This window comes from Mauremys reevesii, linkage group 10 (genome assembly GCF_016161935.1).
Source record: "Mauremys reevesii isolate NIE-2019 linkage group 10, ASM1616193v1, whole genome shotgun sequence".
Classification (NCBI taxonomy): Eukaryota; Metazoa; Chordata; order Testudines; family Geoemydidae; genus Mauremys; species Mauremys reevesii.
This window is the reverse complement of record NC_052632.1, coordinates 48,336,293-48,350,420: the sequence shown is the minus strand read 5'-3', so window position 1 is coordinate 48,350,420 and position 14,128 is coordinate 48,336,293. Positions and strand designations below refer to the sequence as shown.

At 46.0% G+C, this 14,128-nt stretch overlaps 1 protein-coding gene across 1 annotated transcript in view; it reads left to right on the top strand.

The window, feature by feature from the left end:
* LOC120373303 overlaps positions 1-13,660 on the top strand; it is a 36,173-nt gene extending 22,513 nt beyond the window's left edge. Inside the window, exons 2-8 of the mRNA XM_039491567.1 lie at positions 4,169-4,236; positions 5,633-5,723; positions 8,503-8,640; positions 9,313-10,010; positions 11,887-11,977; positions 12,099-12,245; positions 12,413-13,660. Of these exons, the coding sequence (XP_039347501.1) occupies positions 4,228-4,236; positions 5,633-5,723; positions 8,503-8,640; positions 9,313-10,010; positions 11,887-11,977; positions 12,099-12,245; positions 12,413-12,627 (1,389 nt within the window). The 5' untranslated portion in view covers positions 4,169-4,227 and the 3' untranslated portion in view covers positions 12,628-13,660. The remainder of the gene's footprint in view (positions 1-4,168; positions 4,237-5,632; positions 5,724-8,502; positions 8,641-9,312; positions 10,011-11,886; positions 11,978-12,098; positions 12,246-12,412) is intronic.
* The last annotated feature ends 468 nt before the right edge of the window (positions 13,661-14,128 follow it).

Genomic DNA, 14,128 nt, shown 5'->3' with positions numbered 1-14,128 from the left:
AATTGCACAAGACAGGTTACAAAGAAATAAACATAAACCTATTTATTCCTTTCTAAAACTTACTACTCTGATAAGAGGCTGGTTCCTTGATCTTTTTCACTCCCGCTGAAACTGAAAACTAACAAAGGAAAAAACCCTCCTTCCTTTTGAAACATCTTGTTCCTCCATTGGTTCCTCTGGTCAGGTGTCAGCTAGGCTACGTGAACTTCTTAACCCTTTACAGGTAAAATAGGCATTAACCCTTAACTATCTGTTTATGACAGACTGGTTTGATCATTCCCTTAGAAGTACCTGGCATTGGCCACTGTCACAAGACAGGATACTAGAGTAGGTGGACTATTGGTCTGACCACCAATATTTACACCATTGGTGGATTGACTCAAAACAAAGTTTTGACAATAGGCCAGAAATTCAGTCAGAGTGGAAGTCAGATGATCCAAGAATAAATATCTGCTCTAAAAATTAGAATAAAAAATTATAATTAAAAATTCAGGGAATCCCAGCAGCAGATAAGACAACTTGGAAAACTGCTCGGAGACTCTGTGCATTCAGATACAGTGATAGGGGATTCTTTGTTTCTGAGGGGATATATGTAAAATGTTTCACTAAATTAAGTCTAAGGGATTATCTACACTGGCAAATTGAAGTGCTCTAACTTGTTGGCTCAGGGGTGTGAAAAATCACACACACAGAGCCCCCAAATGCAGCAAGTTTGAGTGCTTTAAAGCGCTAGTGTGGACAGGCTCGGTTTCCAGTGCTCGGAGCTAATCCCCTCGTCGAAGTGGATTACCAGCAGCACTGGCACCCGCAACAGCGCTTTGAAATTTGTAGTGTAGACATAGCCTCAGTAGGTTAGATCAGACAAAGAGGAGATGCATTGACTAGGCATTGGGGTGCCTGTGCCTTTAAGAACCCAGCCTGGGAAGCTGATGCTGAGAGGTGCTGTCTGTGAGAGGGGAAATAAGCCCCTCTACCCTCCCCATTTGTTGCAAACACTGGTGTCTCAGTCACACTGGGGTAACTGTTACCCCTGTGCCCCTGACTGTGCTGAGTTTTGCCCCCTGCCAGCTCCTCACACCGAGCTTAACTCCAGCTCCTCCCCCCAGCCCTGATTTTGCCCTTTAGCCCCTGTCCTAAGCCTGCCTCCAGCTGCTTGACCCCCCCAACCAGTCTATTTCCACTCCCTGCTCCAACCCTGCTCAGTACCCCGCTGCTCGATTCGCCCCCTTTGCCCCTTTTTAACCCCTGTAAATAGTAGTCAGCAGATTTTTTACTAATAAGGGCAGGGTGAAGGGACATGGCTTCAGCAGATGTTACTGAGCATGCTCAGTTCGTGTGAACGTACCAAAAAGACACTTTGCTCAAATAATAAAGCCTCTCGCCCCCCCCCCCCCTTCCAACAAACTATTTTGCAAAGCAGTGGTGTCTCCGTGCCACTGGAGTAACTGTTAGCCCCTGTGTCCCTGCCTGTGCTGGGTTTTACCCTCTGCCAGTGCCTCATGCCTGGGCTTAACTCCGCCGCCTCACCCCCATTTTCCCTTTAGCCCCTTTCCAGCTGCTTGACTCCCCCCAGACCAGTAAATTTCCACCTCCTGCTCCGATTCGGCCGCTTTGCCACTTTTTAACTCCTGTCAAAAGCAGTCAGCAGAATCCTACGGGTATAAGGGCAGGGCGAAGGGCGGTGGCCTCAGAAGATGAACTGAGCATGCTCAGATGAACTGAGCATGCTCAATACACCTTAAGCAGCACATTGCTAGCAGAGCGGAGCCTGCGGGAAAGGAGCGTGGTGGGGGAAGAAGGTCGGGACGGACCACCCCTCCCCCACGCCATCGACAGGTGAGGCGCAGAGGCGGCCTCGGGGGATCTGTCTGCAGAGCTGGGGGGAGGGGCTGTTCCGGTGCTGAGCCCCCGCCCGTGTCTGTCTGCAGAACTGGGGGGGGCTGCCCTGGTGCTGAGCCCTCCCCCACGCGGGTGTCTGTCTGCGGAGCGGGGAGAGCTGTCCCGGTGCCGAGCTCTCCCCCCCGCCCCCCCAGGGTGTCTGTCTGCAGAGCTGGGGAGAGGGGCTATCCTGGTGCTCATGGGGGCTGAGGCTGGCAGGGAGTAGGTTACAGCTTTGACAGCCATCACCAGTCTGACAGTGGTACTGGTTCATCTCTTGCATCACTAAACTAGGGTGACCAGACAGCAAGTGTGAAAAATCGGGATGGGGGTGGGGGGTAATAGGCGCCTATATAAGAAAAAGACCCAACAATCAGGACTGTCCCTATAAAATCGGGACATCTGGTCACCCTACACTAAACAGACCAAGGGGTCTCAGTACCCAGCTCTGCCAACTGGGCTGTGGGCTGTTGACCCTTTACTGTATAGCACTTTGCACACTTGATCAGTACTCAATTGTAGCCCCATTGCAGTGGGGGTGTGTGTGCGTTCAGTAAGGATTCCTTGGCTGGGAACTCTACTCTCTTCCCCCTGCTCCCCAGAGCCCTGATTTGTTGATCAGAACAAAGCTTATCTACTTCCCGGACTCACCCTGAGTAGGTTGATTGAATGGGGCATGAATGTTTGGGGAGGAGAAGTGGGGTACTGAATTTGTGGAGGGCTGGGTGGTCGTTTTGTGGATATGGCTGTGACAGAGTAGGGAGTGCGGCGGATTGACCTGGGAATGTTGCGTGGAAGGTTTACTGGGACTGTCTGCACTGGTGATGGGGATATCAGGGTGTGACTTCATTTGAGGGAGGATACCTGTGCCCAGGAGGGGGGGTTGGGGCCAGGTGACACCTTTGCCCGGGAAACTGGACAAAGGCTGGAGGAGGAGCTGGCGGGGAAGGCTGGGTAAGACTGCTGGAGTGGGTTTCAGTTGGGAGTTGACTGGGGAAATGGAGGGAGCCCCTGGGCTGGGGTCTAAGCTCCCCGTCCCCCAGATGGACCTGACTGAGGGGGTTCTGTGATCTGTACCTACAAGCTCTGATTTGGACTGTGTTCCTGTTGTCTAATACACCTTCTGTTTTACTGGCTGGCTGAGAGTCACGGTGAATTGCAAGATGTGATGAACTGGGACTGTTCTTAACGTGGTCTTTGAATGCTGAGTGGGGATTGTTGGCCTGGGAGGACGATCTGCATTGGGGGATGGGAGACTGGCCTTGAGGAAAGATACCTGAGCATGTAACATGAGAACCCAGGAAGGTGTTAGAGGCCAGTTGACACCTCTGCCCTGGAAGCTGAACAAAGGGTGGGAGAGGAGATGCTGGTGGGAGAGAGGGAGTTTTTCAGGAGGTGGCTGGGGAATGGAGGGAAGCGCAAACGGGGCTCTGATTCCCCAATGGGGCTGTGTTCCCCCTGGGACCCCAAGATGGACCTAATTGGGGAGGATCCTGTTGTCCGTGTCTGCAAGACCTTGGACTGTGTTCCTGTCATCTAAATAAACCTTCTGCTTTACTGGCTGGCTGAGAGTCATGGTGAATTGCAGGAAGCCGGGGGTGTAGGGCTTTGTGTCCCCCACACTCCGTGACACAAGAAGTGGGGGGTGCAGGGCCCTGACTCCCTCACACTCTGTGACAGTGGCTCCAGTGGGATCTGTTAATAAAGAAATGTGCAAGCTCTTAGAGTTTGGTAGGACACATTATTGCACTAGACATAATTAAATCATGATGGTGGCTTGGGTCAATAGTCACTGGCAGCATCCTTTATTCTGTTGGGCCTTGACCCTCAGAGCATACGGTTGCCAGGTGTCTGGTTTTTGACCGGAACATCCGGTCAAAAAGGGACACTGGCAGCTCTGGCTGCTAAATGTCTGGTTGGCCACATTAGGTGCGCAGCCAATCATTAAAAGACAAAAACAATCACTTTGCATTCTGCAGCCTCCCATAATGACATCAGTGATTGGTTGCTGAAGAAGTTGGAGTCTGTCAGGGATGGAGCACCAATTGAAAGTAGCCATCTTAGTTTTGATTCCATTCTTGCCTCCCACCCTTAGAAATCCTCCACAATAGGGAGCTTTCTGAAACAAGCAGCTAGATAGAAAGGTTTTACTTCTTTCCCACTCCTGAAATGTTACTTTGAAGTACTCTGAGGGGTGCTTCCATCATCGCCTCCTGCTGCCTCTGGATTTCTTCATTCCTTCCTATGATATAAAGGAAGCAAAAGCTCACTTACTGTCTTGTGATTCTAGGTAACAGGAGTGATGTAAGAGGATTCCAGAGCTGCTCATCAGCAACGCCATCTTTCCTAATGGAAGAGGTAAAAACTCAGTGTGCTCTTCTCTGCCTTCTGCACTCAAGTTGATTGATACAATTAAAACTGCCACCTCTCCTGATCTTTCAAGGCGTCTTCCTGCTGCCCCGTGCAGAGGTTGCCATGCATTGTTTCCCCTCCTTAAAGCTCCCTGCAATTCGCCACATATCAACAGGCTGACCATATGTCCATCTGTTAATATTTGTAATGGCTTTTTTTAAGCTTTCATATTTTTGTAATGATAAATGCAATGGAACATATTGTTCAGAGTACAGCACTTTGCCAACAGTATACATTCAGGTAAAAAATACCCAAGTATATGCGATTGCAAAATGAAACCCTAATTTTAATTTTTCAAAAAATTAAAAAGGGACCAATTTCTAACTCATCTTTAAACTTGTCATCTTTAAACCTACACAAACTATTTTCATTTTAACTTCTTCCTATGGTATATTCTTGAGGAGTAGAAGTAGTCTTGGAAATCATCTATGGTCAATCAATCCGAAGGTCTACCACATTTGTAGTAATAATGAAAAAGAATCCAGGTCAAAGTTTTAAAAACTGACTAGTGATTTTGGGAGCCCAACTTGAGACATCTTAAAGAAGCCTGATTTTCTGAAAATGATGAGCACCTGCCATCTTGCATTCACGCCCCGTTGAGGTATCTCAAGTTGGGCCCCCAAAAATTATTAGTCAGTTTTGAAAATCTTAGCCCTAATCTTTTGGGTTTAGTGAGTCTTCTGTTTGTTCAATGTAACTCAATTATGTATGTTCAAATATATTTAATTATCTGTTTGATTTTGTTTGATACACTTTGCTCTTTCCATTGTAACATAGATACAAGTTATTTAATGCAACCAAGAGAGAGTGGTTGGGGATGGGGTATAAGTTATAGAAGGGAGATAATTTCCTGACCGAAACATCTATTAGACTGGAGACTGTTTTGCAAAGAGGATTGGTGGGAATCCATCACATAGGACCTTTAAATTAGACACTGCATCAAACTAGAAAAATCCTGTAGGGAAAATCCTGACCGCATAGAAATGGACAGGATGACAGACAATGTACACATCTTTTCTGTCACTAATTTCTATGATACAGGGGCTTCATTCAATAGGCTTTTAACAATTTAACCATAAAACCACCACCACTCTCACTCTGAGCCTGGATTAATACAGGGCCCATAGTACTTTTATTCTTCATTGCTTTGCAGCTGATGTGCAACATTCATAGAATTTAAGGCCAAAAGTGACCATTGTGATCATCTTATCATAGCTCAGGCCAGAGAATTTTAGAACAACCTTTTTTTGGTGTCAGCTACAAGGGTGTGGGGTTGGTATATGTACACATCCACACTTTAAAAATAAACATTGTCTCATCTGTGCACTTCCCAATATCCCAGATTCCCCAAGGAACGTTCCAAGATGAGCTGGAGTGGTGTATTTTGCAGCTGGAAACAGGCCTCCTTTGTCTCAACCCAACCCCAAAACAAGGTATGTTGCTTCCCCCAAGATTTCTGGTTAAAATCTAAGCTCAGTGCTGGTTCAGTTAACCCAGAAGCCTTTCTAATTTCTCTGTCTATTGAATTATAATTGGAATTCATTCTAAATGTAAAATGTAATGAAACATTTTGTACTTATTTAACATCTGTTCTACTTTGAACTCCATCTGCCTATCCGCTCTTAATCCTGTGACCTGGACTGTCTCCTTCCTTATGCATTGTTTCTTCTCTCCTCATTTTCCTTTTAACCCATATGCCTCATTCCTTTCTTCCCCTTAGTTGTGCCCTTCCACTTACATATTGCTTAGCTAATTCAGGCTTCCTACAGTGCTTTGCAGCTCAGAAGGTGGTTTCACCCCCCCTCAGTGCTTTGATTACTCACATTCTGTATCTGATACTTTGTCTGTGGTATAATCCCACAATCTCAAGTGACTGCTGCTGCATAGTATCAATAGAGATGCCTCTTTAATGCTTGTAGCTTTATTTTTTTAAGCATGTTCCTCATTGTCCCTGGAAAAAGATGAAATCACTTAAAAGAGAAACTTTACTGCCCACTAAAATACTGGCTTCAGGTATATTCAACAACAGATGGCATCAGGGGGCCATCTTTATCTGGGATGACAAAATTGAAAGCAAACTTGGGCTGTTGTCCAGGGGTGGAAAAGTTCAACACGCCACTCAAATCTTCTAGTTCTGAGGGCCTCTGTTCAGAGCCACCTACCCCCAGGGCCTCTTCCATAGTTCCATTGGTTGCTTGTGGATCCATCTCAGGAAGTGCAAAGCTGAATCGGAAGCTATTATCAGATGATGTGAACCAATTTGTTGTTGACACGGAGGTCTGTCCAGATCGCTTCCTATACACCACGCTCCCTGAAGCCTGCACATTCCCTTGCTGTATTTGTGCTTTCCCAGGTTTCATGGCTAGAGAAAAGAGGAAGATTTGTGTTTCTATTAATTCTCTGATTTGTTACCATATTGGCGCCACATTTAGAACAATTCACTTCTATAAGGGACACCCAACCCATGTGTATGCAGAGTGCTATTGTATTTTGGTACCAGCAAGGGATTGTGGGCAAAATACCCAGTGCAGCATTTCCATATGGGACTGCCTGACATGCAGAGGGAATGGAGGACTCGCTTCTATTTATTCAGGCTTTGTGCACCACCATCACACCAATCTCACACACACAGATCCAGAATGGATTCTTGGAGGAGTTCCATCTTCTGCTATTTCATCCTGCTTAGTGCCATGTTAGGCCTTACTCTAGCTGTCACTAGTAGAGCTTCCAACTAGTGACAGCTAGAGTAAGGCCTAGCATGGCACTAAGCAGGATGAAATAGCAGAAGATGGAACTCCTCCAAGAATCCATCCACCAGGCCCAGTATCATGCCTCCAGCAGTGACCACTACTTAGAGGTCCAAAGGAAAGTGAAACTTCCCTTGTAAGGCATCTGGCTGATTATGTCATGGTGCACATGAGGATACAAAATTCCTTACTGAACATTGCAGCCATTGGTTTATGCAGAAGCATGAGATTTGATCATTTATATATTAGAGCATTGTTTCATATGCTATTGGTCATACAAGCATCCTGCAGTCCAGCAGTTTTCAAACTGTGGGTTGGGACCCCAAAGTGGGTCCCAACCCCCTTTGAATGAAGTCGCCAGGGCTGGCTTAAACTTGCTTGGGTCCAGGGCTGAAGCCCGGGCCCCACTACCCAGGGCTGAAGCCAAAGTCCCAGGGCGTCAGCCCTGGGCAGCAGGACTCAGGTTACAGGCCCCCTGCCTGGGGCTGAAGCTGCTGAGCTTCAGCTTTGGCCCCCCTTGCCCCGTGCGATGGGGCTTGAGCGGGCTCAGGCTTTAGTCCCCCGCCTGAGGTCGTAAAGTAACTTTTTTGTTGTCAGAAGGGGGGCACGATGCAGTGAAGTTTGAGAACTGCTGCTCTATTCAATGCCCACCTACTATGGGGACAGGTACTATAGAAAGATGTATGCAATAATACTATAGAAAGATGTATGCAATACTAATAAGCTGTGGAGGAAAACAAAGTCCTCACTCTGAGTTTAAAGCAACATGCCAGAGGCAGCTTTATTACGAGCAATTGCAATATGCACAGGAGAGTGCACGCGGTCAGGGATTCCCCCTCCCGAGGCAGGTCTCCGTCAGATAAATACTTAAGGCAAGCATTTATACCTTTTTATTACAGACAATAATGATCAACAACCACATCTTGTTTATACATATTCCTTCCTGATATCTTACTTTTCTCAGCAATTTTCTGCTACAGTCTGCATTCCATTCTTATCTAACACAAGGTCAAAATAACTTCTCAGTTTTTTCCACTCATCCAGGCTCTGTATTAAAGTCTCACGTTATTAAATAGAAGAGTTAGTCTGACTCTTGCTCTTCCTGGAAGACTAAGATGTCTGTGCTTTTCCCAACTTCCACAAAGTACATAAGAGTGCTCCCCCGAAAAGCATTACATGGTGTTGCACCCATTTGTAGAAATCCCTATCTCTGAACCATTGATAAGGGACTAATTCTGTATGTGGTGTAAATATCCAGTGTCCCAACCAGTAGCCATTCCAGTCCTCATGCAGTCAAAGAATAGCGATTGGGACATATCTGTAGTACTGCCGCTTTGAGACTTTTCTCTGATCCGAGTACCTGGCAGAGGGAAGATGCACCATTGTTTCCCTCCCTGACTATGGTTCGTAGGACTCCCTGTGATCCCATTTCTTGTCTTTGTGTCGGTTGGTTTCTCAAATGCAGCAGAGGAGACACAGCACATCCTCAAAGTCCTGCGCTCCCACAAGGCTGCCTTTGTGAAGAAGCGGCAGGTGATGAACCGCGTGTTTGGGGATTACCGACTGAAGATGGCCGAGGAGCAGAAGAGGACAGAGAAAGCAGGTGAGGCTGGGGCCATCCCTGGAGTCTACGGAACCATTTGTTTTCCTCTGATGTGGTGTCCAGTTGTTAGCAAATGGCCTTTCTTGAGGCTTCTTGCTCAGCCATTCCCATGAGAAATAAACCTTCTTTCCCTCATCCTGTTCTTTAAGGGGCCAGCCAGAAGCCATTAAAATCGAAGGGCTTTTAAGCATATCTAATCCTAGGGCTGAAGTGGGTTTTGAGGGTGAAATAAAGGCTGTATCTGTCTGAACTTCATGGCATCGCTGTGGGGTGGGGTCCAGTGTTAATGAGAAGTTCATAGTTTTGGAAGCTCTGCTAGTGACAGCTAGAGTAAGGCCTAACATGGCACTAAGCAGGATGAAATAGCAGAAGATGGAACTCCTCCAAGAATCCATTCTGGATCTGTGTGTGTGAGATTGGTGTGATGGTGGTGCACAAAGCCTGAATAAATAGAAGCGAGTCCTCCATTCCCTCTGCATGTCAGGCAGTCCCATATGGAAATGCTGCACTGGGTATTTTGCCCACAATCCCTTGCTGGTACCAAAATACAATAGCATTCTGCATACACATGGGTTGGGTGTCCCTTATAGAAGTGAATTGTTCTAAATGTGGCGCCAACATGGTAACAAATCAGAGAATTAATAGAAACACAAATCTTCCTCTTTTCTCTAGCCATGAAACCTGGGAAAGCACAAATACAGCAAGGGAATGTGCAGGCTTCAGGGAGCGTGGTGTATAGGAAGCGATCTGGACAGACCTCCGTGTCAACAACAAATTGGTTCACATCATCTGATAATAGCTTCCGATTCAGCTTTGCACTTCCTGAGATGGATCCACAAGCAACCAATGGAACTATGGAAGAGGCCCAGGGGGTAGGTGGCTCTGAACAGAGGCCCTCAGAACTAGAAGATTTGAGTGGAGTGTTGAACTTTTCCACCCCTGGACAACAGCCCAAGTTTGCTTTCAATTTTGTCATCCCAGATAAAGATGGCCCCCTGATGCCATCTGTTGTTACAGGCCAAAGAGCAGAGAGTATAGCAGAAAATGTGACATCAGATGGCTTGCCATCTGCAGGACTAATGACGCATTCAACCCTGTTGGAGGCTAACATGTCTGAGGTTGTGGGCTGTGTGGGTGGAGGAATAGGGAGAGAGGCTCTTATTTTAGAGACCCCAAAACCAGAGATTGCTGCTGAAGATGAGGTTAAGACAGAGAAGACAGCAGCAGCTGGAGCACTCAAGAAGAAGAAGAAAAAGAAATCATCAAATAGTAAGAAGGAGATGGCGGAAGCTGAGGTCAGCAAGAAGGTGAAGGTGGAAGCCAGTAGGTGTGAAGACACAGATTTGTCCCTCCAGGACAAGACCACGCAGGTATGTGAATTAATTTTTGGCTAATAAACATAACCTCACTGTTAAGGCTCCATAGTTTCCTTGGAAGGGAAAGTTAATGTATGTGTGAGGTTTCTAAATCTGTGCGGTAGCACAGGCTGGAAATGGATAGCCATTTATTGCTGCTTATCCCATTAGGGTTTCACTGTGACCAGAAACCAAATAAGTGGGGGTGGACTAGGTGGTTCAAGTTGATGTTACTTTGTCCTTCCCTAGAACTGTGTCTGAGAGTCTGCAAGCACTTTGGAGGCATGTAATGATTTAGACCTTGCAGCATCCCTGGCTGGTAGGTATTATCCCCATTGTGCAAATGGTGAAATTGAAATTGAGAAAGGATCTAAATCTGTAGATCCTTGCTGACTAACAGATGCTGTTTTAGTTTTTGGACAATTTAGTTTCCTCCCCTTGCTGTGTTCTGTTTTATGTAGCAGTCAGATAAACAGCTGTGGAGGGAAGTGGACTGGTGTGTGGAACAGCTGGAACTTGGCCTGAAGACACAAAAATCCACTCCAAAACCAAGTCAGAGGTTAACTGACTTGGCCAAGATCAAGACTGTTGCTGGGCTCTTTTCCTGGCTCTGAAGACCTCCTGTCTCTAGGTTTATAATGGCACGGAAAGAGGTTGAAGGCACCAACTGCTCTGTGTCATGTATTAAGGGATCATTAAAGTACACCTTACCATCTGCTAATGCTGCACTGAAGTCTATAGTCTCTGTTATGTTTTTCTTTAAAATGTCAGTGAATTTAAGTCTCCTGAATGGTCCCAGACCAGCAACACTGGAATGTGAAGGCTGCAACACAGTAAGCAGCCATAAGAGCTTCCTCCACCACCCAGCTGCTGTGCCTCAACCCTGACCTTGAGAGCTTCCCCTCCAAGAGTGTGTGTGTGGAGGGCAGGGGGGTTCAGTCTCTGGCCATTCTGTTATTGGCCTCTCTGAGACAGACAACTGCAGTGGTTTGTGCGGTGTGAACAGCTGTCCATTAGGAACTGGACTGAGACCCACAAACTCACCTCAGAAGATGAATCTCAGCAACTACTACCCTAGACCAGACAAGCCTGAGGTGAAAAGCCCCACAGCCCTTTACCTATCTCCTGAGGCGTCCATACCTCAGGTGGGCACTGTATATAAGGCACTGGGGGTAGCTTTCCTAGGTAACCATGACATAAGAGGCTTGGAAGGAGACTGAAAGCCTGTTGGAAAGAAGTTGTGGTTAAGTAGCTGGAACATAGAGGTGATAAGAGCTTGGGGGTTCTCATGAATGTGTAACAGTTACAACATTGCTACTTCAATTCTAGGAGGCAACTCTGCTACTCCCTCTGCCAGTGTCCAGTCCGTTGGCTAAGCTGGATTACACTTAGTGCTTAGATAGCTCCTTCCATTTTCACAGACATTAACTAGCTAACTTGCACATCCCTGGGAAGGCAGGGGAATGGGAGACAGGACACCAGATTCTCTTCTAGATTTTGTCACTCACTCACTGTGCAACTTGTGAAGGTCACTTCACCTCTCTCTTTCTTGGTTTTCCCCGCTGGAAAATGACTTATTTTATGTTTGTATAACTGCTGTCAGACCAAAGGCTCCCATAATGTTGGACAAACATAGGCAAGCAAACCTTCCACATACAGGTGTTGGGAGGCTTCAATACTGTTTATGCAAAGGCTTGAGATCATCAAGTGGAAGGTGCTGATCATAAAATGGCATCAAGAATATGAAGAGAAGCCAGCTCTGAGGGAGTGACAACATGAACATGCAACTCCTAAATCTGTAGATCCTTGATTTTCCTTGCTGACTAACAGATGCTGTTTTAGTTTTTGGACAATTTAGTTTCCTCCCCTTGCTGTGTTCTGTTTTATGTAGCAGTCAGATAAACAGCTGTGGAGGGAAGTGGACTGGTGTGTAGAACAGCTGGAACTTGGCCTGAAGACACACAAATCCACTCCAAAACAGGGTGAGTATGCCAGAGAGTGTCTTGTTAGAAGGGAAGGGAGGCAGAAGCAGTGGTGCAGGGAAAGAGCAAAAGGAAAGATTTATATTCTGTGTTTGCATGTCTCTCCTTTCCAATGATTCAGCTGAAGAAGCTCTGCATGCCATCAAGACACTACGCAGTGACAAGGCTGTGCTGGCAAAGAAGCGTCAGGTCATGCGAGCCATGTTTGGAGATTACAGGAAGAAGATGGAGGAGGAGAGACAGAAACAGCTGAAGCTCATGCAGGCAGGTATGAGAGGCAGACTTACATGAGGGATCAGGATGGGAAACCATGCCTGAAAAAAGGGAGCAGGAATATTAATCCCTCCATTATCCATGTAGCCCTAGAGAATGGAATTCTGGTGCATGAGAAGCCTTAATGGTTTTTCTTTCTGTCTTTGTCTTCCCCTCTGTAAGCTGCAAAGTCTGCTCAGGTCATGGAGGTGAGGGAGAATGCCCGCAGAAAGAGCAGCCAGGTCTTCCGGAAGTGTTCAGAGGCGTCCAGGAAAAGCCCAAGTTCTGCAGGATCCCCTTCTCATCTTTCCAGCCATCCAGAGTCACCCCAGGCCTCTGGCACAAATTCATTCGTGTTCCCAACTTCCCAAGAGGAGTTCCGCTTTAACTTTTTTTAGGAAAGTCCCTTGGACATTTATTGTTTTTGTTTAATGGCTGAAAATATTGCCAAAATCTGTATAATCTTAGGGGGTAGAAGAATGCTGAGCAGGGTAAAAGGATCATGTTGTGGGAAACATGCATAGGTTCATAGTGGAAAGACACTAAGTGCCTTAGATCAAGTGTATGTAACAGCTCTATCTATAATGCATACTCCCCAGGCTCAGTCTGCGGGCTGGACTCCTTTCCTCATACACACCTTTGCTTGGAAACAAATCTGATAAGGAGAAGAGATATGGTCAGAGAAGGGATAAGTAAAGGTGAAGAGAAGCTTAGCACTTTGAAGGCAATTCTTCTGTTGTATGCGAAATGCAGCTCTCATGCTGGCTGTATGGAACAGAATGACGAAGTAGGATTGAAACTCCTTGTGAGTATCAAAGGTTTTTGTATTAAACATGAAAAAGCGGCATCACTCCCAAAGTTCTAGCATTTTGATGCAGTTTACAAAGACACTGCAATAATTTTTCCCATTGCTGTATAATTATGGCAGTCTTTTATTCTCGCTAGTTTTGTGATCTCCATTAGGCAAATGTTGACTCCTTTTTTTTTTTTCTTGCTTCCAAAGAGCCTGGAATTAATATAGCAGTTTACCATAAAATCCTGCTCTCTCCAAAGGTGGCAGTGGATATGAAAACTTCTTCCAAAACTTGGGAGAGCCATTCTGTGGGCATTCACGGGTCTGTGCTTCAGACCTCTGTAAAACTGTTCTATAAAGCCATGTTCCTTTCCCTGTGCTTCAGCATGGGAGGATCCAGAATGCAGCTGTTTAGTAAAGGGGTACATTACAGTTCCAAGCACCGATACTTTACCTTTGTAAGTTGGAAAGTGGACTGATCACAAGAATGGGCTCTTCCACAGACGCACGAGTGACCCTGAGCGAGTCATTCCAGCTGTAAAATGAGGATACTGCTTGCCTACTTCAAAGACTTGTTGAACACTGGTTAATAAATAACTGCTGTATAAGAAGCAAGCTTACAGCAGTTTTTAACTCCACCCTTGTTGCTTTCTCATGCTTGAAGCATCTCTGGACCATTATCAGTTGTTAATGTATCTCTTGACTGTTTTTTGGTTGAAACAGCACAAACCAGATGCTGTGGGTTCCACAAAAATGTTGTTTCATAGCAAAGACACAGTGGCTTTTAATTAAAAAAAAAATTATCTATTTGGAATCTGGGGGAATTTCCTTGTCACTGTTTTTAATAATATGGGACCTACCCTATGTGACTATCCTAGTAAATTATGAGTGTCTCTTGGATACCTTCCACCTTTGCTTTGATTCTTTGTAGCCTTGCATTGCTGGGCCTTTTGTGGCTTGTGCAGTTGGTTTGGCATGGTAGTACATCTCACAAAGGAGTTGCTTTTGTACTTGACTGAGTGTTAATGAAAGTCTTGTAGCACAAGCTGACTAGATAGTCTGGTTTTATAGTGCTGGCTGAGTTACACCGAAAGTAGGAGTTTGTT